Source organism: Carya illinoinensis, chromosome 11, assembly GCF_018687715.1.
Source record: "Carya illinoinensis cultivar Pawnee chromosome 11, C.illinoinensisPawnee_v1, whole genome shotgun sequence".
NCBI lineage: Eukaryota > Viridiplantae > Streptophyta > Magnoliopsida > Fagales > Juglandaceae > Carya > Carya illinoinensis.
The window spans coordinates 36,592,682-36,606,636 of NC_056762.1; the positions used below are offsets into that span (position 1 = coordinate 36,592,682).

The 13,955-nt window shown below is 33.8% G+C and overlaps 1 protein-coding gene and 1 long non-coding RNA gene across 2 annotated transcripts; one reads left to right on the forward strand and one right to left on the reverse strand.

Annotated features, from left to right (window-relative positions):
* Positions 1-6,355: 6,355 nt before the first annotated feature.
* LOC122281926 lies at positions 6,356-8,475 on the reverse strand. The gene is made up of 3 exons (XR_006230343.1): positions 8,272-8,475; positions 8,027-8,137; positions 6,356-6,519 (listed from the first exon to the last, which is right to left on the reverse strand). It is a non-coding gene; the product is annotated as an uncharacterized LOC122281926 (long non-coding RNA).
* A 415-nt stretch (positions 8,476-8,890) lies between these two features.
* On the forward strand, positions 8,891-10,730 carry LOC122282451. The gene is made up of 5 exons (XM_043094401.1): positions 8,891-8,908; positions 9,377-9,439; positions 9,535-9,621; positions 9,702-9,896; positions 10,042-10,730. The coding sequence occupies exons 1-5, from the start codon at positions 8,891-8,893 to the stop codon at positions 10,237-10,239; spliced, it is 561 nt and encodes a 186-aa protein (XP_042950335.1). The 3' UTR covers positions 10,240-10,730.
* The last annotated feature ends 3,225 nt before the right edge of the window (positions 10,731-13,955 follow it).

The following is a 13,955-nucleotide window of genomic DNA, read 5'->3' on the forward strand; positions in this document are numbered from 1 at the left end:
TTTACACATGTCATACACTAATTACAACTAAAAGCTTGAACCCGAGACCATATGTATCATTTGTTCATCATTATTGCTCTAATCTCATCTATGAAATCATACTTCCAACTATTTAAACATCATATGAATATAAACCTGAACTAAAAGAGAGAGTTATACTAATTACTTGAATGTATAGAGCTTTTGGTGTAGAGGGATTGTTTTGGATTAACTATGAACTAATCCACTTGGGTAGGTTAATAATCTACGAAGATTTGTGAGAAGAACTTGTGAGTCTGTGACAGAAGCTTGAATAAGCACCTGGCTAGGTGAGAGTAAGAGGTTGGCATGTGTAATAGTAGGAAGTATTAAAAGTACCTTTATAGCTATCTTTGGTATGTGTAAAAAGATATGTGTAAATTGCATGTGGGTTCTATTTCCTTGAAGTATGTCGGTATAATTTCACTATAATGATATGGAAAAGAAAGATTGGCCCTTCATTCATCTTTTTCTTTATTTTGTGGTAACTGAGGTACTATGGTTGATGGTCTTGCAGTTGCTGGTTTGCAATAGTTTGAATAATTTTTTGTGGGCTTGAGGATTTGGTGTATTATGTGGGTTAGCCAGAGGATATCATACGTACGTATTATATATATGTATATATATATGTGTGTGTGTGTGTGCAATTAATTAATTGCGTCCCCCCTAAATTAAACTCATGTACTCAACTACATGGTGTCATTTCATTTTTGAAAATTATTCTAGCATTACATTTTGGGGGGCTCTTAAGATCCATTGTTTTTATAGCCTAAATTATTATAGGTTTGTGTTTTTGATCCATTTTTCAGGAATAATGTGGGCCCCATTGTGTTTATAGCCCAAAATCTATATAGGTTTGTGGTTTTGAACTTCTGATCCCTTTGGTCTTGAAGACCCATCATCATTATGCATGGTGCGCTAATTATTAAACCGGCCTGGTTTCACTATTTTTTTTTTTTTTACATGTGCAATAAAAGAACAGGAGGTACACATAAATTACATAATACATATATTGAAGCCTACCTTCATTTTTAACAAATTATTCAATATGTTCGAAGAGAGTGACTATGAACTTAATTAATTCACGAGAATATCCTTCGTTGGGCCACCATATTGGCATATATAGTGAATTAATATATATATATATATATATATTTCATTAATTAATTGAATTTTAATATTGATGCTATAGATACTGATGCTACTTGTACAAGTATCTAATATTGCTACTTGTCAAGGTCCTTGGTAGCATTCTACCAATATAAGTATCTAATGCTACTTGTCAAATTTTAGATGGTTTTACTCTAATTTTATTTTATTTACAGTATAAATATTTTATTATTTAACTAAACCCTTGCTTTTAATTTATTTGTTCAGCTTCTTTGATTGTGTTAATAATATGGATACTAGACCTAATGGAAGTGGAATTTGTAGAGATGATACTAGTGCTCTTGCACCAGTGGGTACTTTCACCCTTAGAGTCCCATCTAGGACAACATCTAGAGTAGCTACTTCCTGTATAAGTAGTCGACTCCTAGTAGATATAGAAGGAGAAGATGAAGATGTGTTCAATGAAGAGGAAGAGATGACAGAAATGCCCATTGAGCATGGTCAACCACCACAGGCTTCTAAAGAACGGTCGTGAACATGAGAATATTTTACTAAAATTCCTGGTGATTGTACGAACCCACAAGCAAGATGTCATCACTGTGGGCAACTTTATGGTTGTCATTTGACGAAGTAAGGAACCAGTGTATTAATAGTACATCTTAATAGTTGTCGGAGGTATAAAATCGCGAAGGAATTGACGGTCACTGATAAGACCAAGCTCAGTTACGAAACTCAAATGGCAATTGATGGTACCAGTACAACTGTTAAGAAGCTTACAATCTCTCAATACAATAAGAAGATATTGCGAAAAATACTTGTAGAGATGATCATTACTGATGAGATATCTTTTACCATAATTGACAAAAAATGCTTTAATAAATTTGTGTGCACTCTTGAGTCACGTTTTCCCATGCCTCCACAGTATACGGTTATGTAAGATTGTTTGAAAATGCATATGAAGAAGAATGAGGGGATGAAGGAGATGTTAAGTTAGATTGGCCAGAGAGTATCATTTACCACTGATACATGGACGTCTATACAGAATGTAGGCTACATGTGTATCACAGCTCACTTTGTAGACAGTGAGTGGACGTTGCACAAGCGGATAATTAGATTTAAAGAGATTGTTGATCACAATGGTGCATTTATTGGTGCAATGCTGGATGATTGTATTTAGGATTGGGGAAGTAAAAAAGTTTTTTGTATCACAGTTGACAATGTTAATGCCAATGACACTGTAATTAAGTAGTTCAAGAGAAATACGACGGTAAAAGATGATATCATTCGTGGAAACGAGTTTATACATGTTCAATGATGTGCTCATATCATCAACCTCATGATTTCTAAGGGCTTGAAGAAGGCTGATGATTCCATTACCAAAGTCTGCTACACTATGAAATATGTGAGGGATTCCCCCCAAAGGTTTGGCAAATTTAAAGCGATAGCCGAACAGTTTCAGATTTCATGTTCTGCCATATTATGCTTGGACGTTCCGACTCGATAGAACTCAACAGATATGATGTTGGAAGTGGTGCAGAAGTACGAAAGAGAGTTCCAGCGGATGGAGGTCGAGGATGGGGGTTTGAGGTAGGTTTTGATGAAGTCTACTGGGAGGAGAAGGGGGCTCGATGCGCCGGATGCAGTTGATTGAGCAATTGTGAAGTGTTTTGTTAATTTTTTGAAATTGTTTTATGATATAACTATGTGGATATCTGGATCCAAATATTATACTGCGAACTTATACTTCAACGAATTTTTAAGGCTTCATGACCACTTGCAATAGAATTATGCTAACACTGAAGGGATTTTTATTTGCTATGACTATGAGAATGAAATCCAAATATGATAAAATATTGGGAGGATATTGTAAAAATAAATAGATTATTACTCGTGGCTGCAATTCTTGACCCCCGATATAAGTTATAAATTATAGAATTTTAGGTTATTGACATCTTCAGGTGAGAGAAGGCTGAATAGTTTATTAGAGAGTCGAAAAAAGAATATTGATGATATATATAATCACTACAACAATAATGATCAGCCTACTTGAGTAAGTGGCAGTCAAAACTTCTCACACCCGACTAAGCTTGCGATCCACGTGACTTTAAATTTGTTCTGCGCGTGGGAAAGCTTAAGCGCGTTTAATTCACGAGCTAAATCTCGGGTCTGCGCGTGTGGAATCTGTCTCAATCTTCGAGCATCAACCTTTCTTTCAGCATCGACCCTGAAGTTTCTCCCAGTTCCTTTGGGCTTGTCGTGGAAGTTCCGCAAATGGAATTATCCTAATTATAATTCTCTACAATATGACGCAGATATTCGAAAATGTTACACCGTCAATGCTCTATTTGAATCTGACTACGGCTACCTATTTGGTGGCCCTGATTTAAATTATGATTCTATAAATTGCTTTTTCTATTTAAATTTGACATGACTTCATTTAAAAGTTGTAAAGTTATTTTTATTAAAAATAAATCTAACGTATCATATATATATAGTAATATTAATTTATAAATTTATTTTTATGAGATATATTTACAAACGTTGTATTTCTCATTATTTTGACTACGATTAATTTTCATTAAAATTATAGCATTCGCCTCTTATAACTTGAAGATCCAGGATATCTCACTTAGGAGCATTGGCAATGAACTAACTATTGCCAATTCTATAATTTGGTTAGAATGTTAACTTTTAGCTCTAAAATAAATTTTTAGATAGATTAGTCCACATTAGATTAGCTATTTTAAAGTCTCAATAATAATAAAATATTATATATTTTAATAATATTTAATTCTTTTATATATTTTACAAATACACTTTATATATTAGTTAATAATTTTATTAAATAAATTATTATTTAACTACAAATTATTATAAATATAATATTTTTTCCCTCGATTTAATTATTCAATAAATATATTTTACCAATTATTCACCCAACAATCACATATATAAACATACCAATATTTATTCTACCCAATTTTTATATTTAAAATTGTGATTGAAGTCAACAAACATTATCAAATTTAAAATTTAGCTGGAATTTTATCTTTTGATTAGTAGATTAATTTTTAATTAAAGAAGTTCACATTAAACTAGATATTTAAAATTTAAATAATAATATTATATTATATATTTTAATAGACACTTGCAGATGAAGTCTTTCTCACATCAAACTCGTTCATTCATTGAGAAAAGTAGTCGTCCGCATCCAAAGCCCAAAATCATCTCAGCAAAATAATATAATATATTATATATTTTAATTGGCACTTGGAGTTGCAGATGATATACTTTTCTCTCTCTTTAAACTCTTAACTTTTTGATCGGAGGCGATCTACGAGCTTCATCCATGGCTTCGAAGCAGATCTTAAAGGACCTCAAGGACCTCTAGATGAAAGACCCTCCTACCTCTTGCAGTGCTGGTATTTTTTTTTTTTTTTTTGTCAGAAAAATCCCCAATTATTTTTCCTTCATTTTCTCAGTTTTGTTTTTATTTATTTATTTATTTTATTTTATGGTTTTCTTCGATTTTCATGGTCACCAACTTCTTTCCAAGCTCTATCTGCGATGTTTCTATTTTTTTTTTTTTTAAGTTAATCTGTGATGTTTCTAGTTTTTTAGGATCTGGGCTTTGATCTATGATGGGGTTTCCGGATGAATAAAGAAAAAATACGAGGGAAAGAGAGAGTGGCTGTTAGATGGAAAATAATAAAATAGTCTTTTGATCCTTCTACGGAAACTCGCCAACAATGGTCAGGGAAACCAATTTACTGTAGCACAAATTCAAGATAGCGAGAGTTTAGCTAGTCCAATGTGGGAGCTTTTTGACAAATATAGTCAAATTATGGACTTGCATTGACATTTAGCTAGTCCATTGCCAATGCTTTTTGATAAATATAGTCAAATTATAGACTTGTACAGTGAAGCCACAAATTGCATGCCCTTAGCTTAGCCCTTTAGGGCATTTTCATTGGTTTGGCCAAATGAGATGTTTGGCCAAATTTTATATAATTTGGCTCAAAAATCCTTCATATTGGATTGGGCAAATCTATTATTAACATTTAATTGGTAGAATTACAAAATGTAATAAAATAAATTAAATAAAAAATTATTAATTTAATAATATTTTATTATTATATATAGAATGAATGGCTAATCTAATGTGGTGATTGAATTTACATGGAATAGGTAAATGTAAAAAAGTGTTAATATTGATTAAATTTAAAGATAAATTTAACCAAACTAATGCCAATGCTCTTAAGATTTTAATGGAGGTAGTCTATTAGTAGCAGTTGGCATAGGGTGTCCCACGGGCCACAACATTTAAGTAGGAACGTGGCAGCGCTCAACTCTATTTTTCTATATGGACAGTGATATCTTCACTGAGAGGGGTAATCCTTGCGTTGTATCGACATTGGAAAATTATATATTTTTTTTAATTTAATTTTTTTAAAATCCTTCAAGTATTTTGAAAAAAAAAATCACAAATAAATTAAAAAATACTTCTTTAATCATTAAATAAATAAATAAATTCTAGTTCTTGGTAGCTTCTCTCGGTTGGATGGGAGAAGCATTTTTCATTCTATGTTCTATTATTTTGTGTTGGCTTTGAAGAAAATGCAGAGAAAAGAAAATGAATGGATGAATTAAATATTAATATTTATAGGTAACTTATTTTTTATATGTTTTTTCTTTTATTTAATAATTTTGATATTAAAAAGTTATATATATATGGATTATTATTAGGACTGTTCATCCAAGTTTCGGACCGGAAATACGGGTATACCCAGCCCGGAACCCGGATGTTAAAACCGGTCCGGATTTCGGCCCAGGTATACATGGTTTTGGACCCGGGCCGAAACCCAGGTGAATCCAGGTTTCAAAAGCCCGAAAATCTGGGTACCGGCTTTTAGCCGGTTTCCCCCCGCCCCCCCCTTTCTCCCTCTTATAGAAGTCAGTTTTTAAAGCTTATTTTTTTAAAAATAAAAGCCTAGTATTTTTTCTTCAAACATCTAATCTAATATTAATAAAAACCCATATTTATGCAAAAATGTTGCAAAGCATAATTCTGCTATATTTATTTTAAAAATTAAAAAAATATTGAAAATCATACTTTTTTATAAAAGCCTATATTATGTGAAAAGCTTTTCTAAATCACTAAAAAACATAATGCTAACATTTTCCATAATAATAAAAATATATAAAAATGAAAAAATAAAATGCATGCAAGCCAACTAAATATTACATTATTTTGTTATTTACACATTACATTACAAAATACAAAATATGAACTACAACATCATTAGCGTGGTCTTCTATCAATGATTTAATCTCACACCAAGTAGCAACTTCAAGTAATCTATTGAAAGTGAGCCTGCAAAAATCTCCATCCTGCATGTTTAGACACTTGACAGTGATTAAAAAAACTGGTACATGTCATGTCTTCAACACCAATGAAAGCTCTCACAACTACTATTTATGACATGTAGGTCATAAATCATAATGGAGTTCATCAATCAGTCACACATCCAAATTGAACATATATCTTAGTGCATCTTGAAACATCAGTACAACCTAATAGTGCTACGGTACCCAACTAATCATAAGACAAATTATTCATAGAACTTAGCTCATAGCTATCAACAAAGAAACAAGAAGTCCTACAAACTTAGCTTATAAGGCAAATATACATGCGCATGCATGCTTATGCTAAATGTTTTTCAAGCCCAATGTTCACATGTTCCTTCAAAGACTAATCGGTTGCCATTGTGCTTCTCAAAGCACTAATTAAAATACAACAATAACAAGCAAACACAAGAAATGCTAGTTTGCCATGTTATACACTTCCCAGGCCCCAGCATTTAGAGATCTAATTGCTTATTAAGAAAACATTAAGCGATCTTGTTAGTAGTAAAGATAGCATGAAACAGAAAAGAAAATAGAAAAGGCATGTCTACAGTGCACGGGTATAAAATGGTAAAACCCAAGGAGCTGCAATCCAGAAAAAGATAATCTGCCAAAACTTTCATCCAATCAAAAAGCAAACTAAAAAATATGAGCTTGAGCTCCCATAGAAACCAACAACATCAGAAGTTTGGCTACTGCTTTCCCTACACTCACAACCCAAGGCATAGTACAGCCATTCCAAATCTCAGTAGTCAGTAATACTATACCGCCCAAACTTCCAGTCCAGCATTCAAAACAACAAAAATCTGCAGAGGCATCAGTAACTGGAAGCCAAAGAGTGTCTATGGTACTGACCAAGACTCTGCGCTCATGTTATCTAGAATTAATCATCTCTAACTCCCATCACCAATCATAGACTACAATTACAAATCATGTCACAATCTCCGCAATTTCCACGTAATGTTAGCAGATATGATACCAATCTGTTCCTAAATAAATGAAGTGGTTATAATCCACAGTAGATTCTTATCACAAATCTTACAAAATGACAATGCAATCAACCCAAAAAGGTTCCTTGCAAAAGAATATATTATGAGAACCAGTCTACAAAGCACATTTTAACAGTACCAGTGCCAAGGCCCTGTGGGGAACAAAGATGAATAAACAGAAAAAGGTCATCATTGGTTATCTGGAGGAGAAACAATAGCTTATCAATCCCAAGCTAAATAATCACAGATTCTTTATATAAGAAAAAAGAAGCTGCACATATGATATATTTGGCATGAAGAACATGAAAACACTCAAGCATGCTTGTGTTACCTGACTCCATGTATAAGCTTCCTCGGCAGTGCATTCAAATGCATATAAATATATATATCTATATATTTATATATACAATAGTATATATAGCATACAGAACAAATATAGCATACACTGATCCTTAGCAAATATAGCATACAGATCAATAAAGTATGAGAGAGGAGACCCATACACTGCTTTTCGAGTCACCATTTAACAGTCCAACCCTCATCTTCCTAACTCGACAGATCCACTTTTGTCTTCTTCCACTTCGCATCTTCTCTGTTCCTTGCCCCCCCATCACCTACTTCCATGACAGATAACACAAGAAAAATTATATTCAACAAGTTCCAAGCACAATAAGGAGACCCAGTTCACCGAAACACCAGATCTACCCAAATTTACATTAATTGTTCACAAATCGGGAGAGAGACTTACCGAGAGGTCGCCGGCGAGACAAACATCTCAGCGAGACAGAGAGACAACGGCCGAAGCTTGAATAGAGAGACACGGTTTCATGATTTCAAGATTTCGCGTGAGAGAGGAGGTCTGAGCACAGAGAGATTGCCTCAGAAATTCGAAGGCTAGGGCTTGAGAGAGAGAGAGAGAGAGAGAGAGAGAGAGAGAGAGAGAGAGAGAGAGAGAGAGAGAGAGGCGGGGGGGGGGGGGGGGGAGGAGGCGGAAACCCTACCTAAGATCAAAGAAGTGTATATAAAACGGGCACCGGGTATAAAATGCGAAGCTCGTGTTTTAACATTCGGCCCGGACCGTATTGGTCCGGGTTTTTGTCATGCGGTTTCGGCCCGGATCAAATCCGGGCCGAAACCCATAATCGAAACCCGGTTATCCAGGTTCCGGACCGGCCCAGATGAACAGCCCTAGTTATTATAAACTGATTATCATAGATTTACTCCAACATGATCTAGAAGAAATAGAAAAAAGAAAGATCCAAAAATAATAAAAAAAATAATTCATGTCATGTGCAATATTAATGATTCTGCGATATCATTGTGAATAAGCACAAGAATGTATAGATAATAAGTACTAAATTAAGAACATGCCGATCACGCTTAAGGTAAGTATTAATTAATTACTACTTGAGTTGGTATGGTTATATCTTTAGAATCTGAATGATATAAGTTAGGATTACAAAATAAATGCATTACGGGAATTCTCAATAATTATTCCTATTAATTGCTTTTACGTTAATGTTCTGTTCTGTACTTACTAATTAATAGGTATCAAAACCAAATTAATAAGATACAATTAATGCAATCATCATTATGAGATTTGGGTTATCAATTTGAATTCATGGCATAAAGAGCTTATATATACAAATGGGCAGACAGGTGATGAAACTAAGGTAAAAAGTACATAAAAGAGAAGGAATAGATCACAAGATTTGATTTTGTGCAATACACAGCAAACATAACAGGTTTCTGTTGTGATAGAGGTTTGAGAATCATGACCCCATTTTTAGTTTTGTTGTTTTTGTCTTCCATTGTTATAGACAGTACAGATGAAGGATTAAAAGGTGTTGAAGGTGATCTTGAAAATAGAGAGACAGCTCAAGATTCTGAACAAACCATACATCAAAAGCATCAAGGTACTTACGTATTAGCTTTATTTTGTGGAAATAGAATGTATTTTGTTTTGTTTTGTTTGGTGAGATAAGTAAAGTGTGTTGTGTTGTCTTTACAGACTGCAGAAGGTGATATCTTTGATTGCGTTGATATATATAAACAACCAGCCTTTGATCATCCTTTGCTTAAAAACCATAGCATTCAGGTAAAACTCTCATAATCGATAGCTAGCCATTTGATAAACAACAAAACCTTCTTATAAATAAATGGACAATACTTTTGTAGATGAAACCTAATTTTTTCCCAGAAAGAGGGGAAGATAAAACTCTACCACATGTAGCCAAGACTTCTGCAGTTGGATTGAGTGAAGGCTGCCCATTTGGAACCGTTCCCATCAAGAGAACTCGGAAGGAAGACTTGTTATTGGCCAAAATGTTCGTGAAAGATTCTGGGTCAAACATTGCCTCTCCTCCTACTCATGTTAACGTTTCTAATTCCCTTCCTATTCTAATCATTTGCCTTTGTTTATAAATGATACATATTAATTAGCAATTTGGGAAATTTTTTTCTTTTTATGATTTAACTGATAATAATACTTTCATTTTTCTCCCATTATATATATAGGTATGCAACAAGAAAATTACAAAGCAGTGCAGGCACAAACTATAAGGGAGCAGCCGCAACAATTAATATACAAAATCCCCAAGTTATAGATAATCAATTCAGCCAAGCATTTATACAGGTCCGAAGTGGCGTTGATGTGATTCAAGTTGGATGGATGGTAATTCGTTTCAAATCCTCGTCCAGTCAATGCATATCTTAGGAGCTATCTCTTGGTTCTTAATGCTAATTTTGTTGGTAAATTCTTTGGGTAAATCCAAAATTATATGGCGATAATAATACGCGAACCTTGGGTGCATGGACGGTAAGGCTGGGAATTATTTATCTCTGATCTGCATTTACATATAAATTTCAAACTCTTGGAGTTTTTCCAGTATTCATTGTACTCCGATCGTATTTTCTTTGTATTTTTTAGGCAGGTGAAAATGGCTGTTTCAATATGCTCTGCTCGGGTTTTGTGCAAGTTAGTTCAAAAGATACTCCAGGCTATGTTCTTGATGAGGTTTCCCGTTATGGACGAAAACAATTTTCTGTAAAGTTCCATGTAGTCAAGGATGTGAGAGAAGGAAATTGGTGGCTTGCACAGCACCGTACTTCAATTTCTTTTCTTCTTTCCTCAACATGCAGTGCTGCACCTCATGTAAAACTTCCTTTCGTTTGGCGCAATGATGAAGCCACACCCTTTCAGATGCATTGGCATCCAGCCCACACTAAATCAATCACCAACAACATTTAACAAACCCTCTGCTGTGCGCAGAGACAAGGGCATGCAAAGTAACTTGTGGGCAAACCATCTCAGACCATATAAGCAACTCTAATGGCCTGGCTAGGTGGGTTGTCTCCATCAAAGACTCTTCATTACAATGTTGTTTTGTCTCTTTCTCAAGACAACACAGTACAGGAGAAAATAAAAAAAAATGATAATAAAGAGAAAAAACTCAAGTACAGTTCTAAGTCCAAAACATTCAAAATACATTTTAATGTGCAGTTTCAATAATATAAATACACATGTACAATAATAATATTATGAATATGTAACTAATCGGAATAATCATTTCAAATTCCTAAACACCATCGCAAATTTATTTCTTAGACCAAAAAGATACTCAACTACAACATGATAAAAATCGAGAAATGCACGAAGGCTATATATATAAAATCAGTCAAATAGATATTTATTTACTGTATTTTATCGAGATCATAAAAAATCTACAACCTAAAGTTCTGATATCACATGTTAAATATTATAACATGAACAATTAATAAATGGATCTTCGATTTTATATGATCCACACTAATAAACAGTAATAAATAAATACGTACCTTTATTATCAATTTGATGAAGAATTATATCTGGCTATGAGGGAAGGATCACCCTAACAACCTTACCTCGCAAATGTCTTACGATGGCAAAAGGCACTCTAATGTTGTAGGTGAGAACCCTTTAATCCCTCAGTGCTATTTATAGATTTCTGACCATCAAGAAATCTAAGAGTTTGTATCTGACTATAATTAGAGATATAGAGTTTTAATCTTATCTCTTAGAATTTTTCTTATCCCGTTATTATGGGAGAGTATCGGCCTAACCAGTAGAATGTCCGGTCGGTTTCGATCCTATTTTCTTTGGACCGATGGGTTTCGGTTCGATCCCGGTCCATGGGGGTTTTGCCCCAGACCGGACCGAACCGGACCGAATGAATATTAATATATTTTATTATTTATATAATAATTATAATTGTATATAATTATTTATAATTTTTATAATTGTATATAATTTAGAATTATTTATAATTTTTATCTTACCTAATAGGCTAATATTTATCATACTAATTATTAATATATATAATTTTATACTAATACAATAATACTAATATAATAATATTGATACTAACTTACTAAGACTAAGACTAAATCACTAACCGTCTATATTAATAAATCACTACTAGTTATTATTATTACATGATATTTACATCTAGTTATTAGTTATAATTTATAAACTTATAATAAATAAGTTAATAAATATTACTAATTTACTATATATTAATAGACTAATAGTATTACTGTATTAGTATAATAGTCTATTAGTAATTTAGTATATAGTAAATTACTAATATATATAATAGTAATTATAGTATACTATTAGTTATGTATATTAAATTAATATATTTAAGTTATTATCTATTAATACTAGTGTAACTACTAACTAGTGTTATTACATATTAATATTATTAGTTACTAGTTATTACATCTAGACTATCTAGTTATTAGACAATAGTAAATAAGTTAATAAATATTACTAATTTACTATATACTAAATTACTAATAGACTAATAGTATTAGTATAATAGTAAATTACTAAGTTAGTAAATTTCAAAAACAAAAAAAAAAAAACTCTCTAAGTTAGTAATAATTAACTAAATTAACAATTAACTAGTGATTTTTTTAGTGATTTAATTAAATAATACACATTAATTAGTTTACCTAATTTTATTTTTACTAACTTAAATATATTTTTACCAACTTATTAATTTTTTTTTTATTGTTTAGAATTAGATTTTAGAAGAAGTTATACAAAATTATGTGCTGAAACGGCGCCGTTTCAGCACATAATTTCCCTTTACCCCCCCCCCCCCCCCAGCCCCCCACCCCCCCGATTCCCTCCACTCCCCCTTCAGTCTTCAGTCTTCACTCTTCACTTTCTCTCTCAACTCTCAAGTGAAAAACACGCTCGACGCTCACAAATTCTACAAACCCTAGCCCCGTGCCGTGCGCATCCCCTCCAAGCCGTAACCCATTGCCGACGCTGTGCCATTGCCCACTTGCCCCTCGGTCGCATCTCAAATTCCCAACCGTTGCATTCCCGTTTTTGCCGAACGAGGTGCCTCTCTCTCTCTCTCTCTCTCTCTCTCTCTCTCTCTCTCTCTCTCTCTCTCTCTCTCTCTCTCTCTCTCTCTCTCTCTCTCTCTCTCTCTCTCTCTCTCTATTATTTTTATTAATTTGCTTGATAGTTGTGGATATTAGGCTTGTTTGTGTGTTGGATAGTTGTGGATTTTAGAGCATTGGCGACTTGTGCCCATTTCTGGAAAACAGATGGGTTCGCTCGAGTCTCGCGTACTTGCCGAGCGAACCCAGGCAGAATGGAGCGCTCGACGCTCGCTCGACTTTTAGCTCGAGCGAACTCAGGCAGATTTGAGCGCTCGACTCTCGCTCGACATTCCGCTCGAGCGAAATCAGGCAGAGTTGAGCGCTCGACTCTCGCTCGACATTCCGCTCGAGCGAACTGAAAAATCTTATTTTTTTTATAAAATTATTATTATAAAAATAAATTTATATTATCATTTTGATGAATCAAATGGTTAATCCAATGTGGGATTATGGATAGAAAGGTCTTAGATTTATGGAAAACTTGTACTTTTCATCAATTTTTTAAGATGGCTTTGATGAAGCCAATGTGGATGGATATTAGGGTTGTTTGTGTGCTGGATAGTGGTGGATATTAGGGTTGTTTCCAGGCTACGGACAACCAATTGTTCTAGAAAAACTTATTACACTAATTGTTGGTTGTTTATTTTTCTAGATGGATTCGTCAACTTCAACCAATGAGGTGCAAGAGTCAATACAAAGCCCTGGTATGCCTCCGCCCCCACCCCCATCCAATGTAAGTGATAAATCTAACATTGGTGGGTCACAAAGTGGTAGAGTTAGGTCAATGGTTTGGGATCACTTTACAAGAATATCAAAAGGGGATCCCACTAAACCTAGGGCTGCATGTAATTACTGTGGTGCTTCGTATGCGTGTGATACAAAGATCAATGGTACAAAGTCTATGAAGCATCACATTGAGAAGCAATGTAAGAAATGTCCATTTAAGAATACGGATAAGTCCCAGACGACTCTAGGTTGGAAAATGGAGGGAGG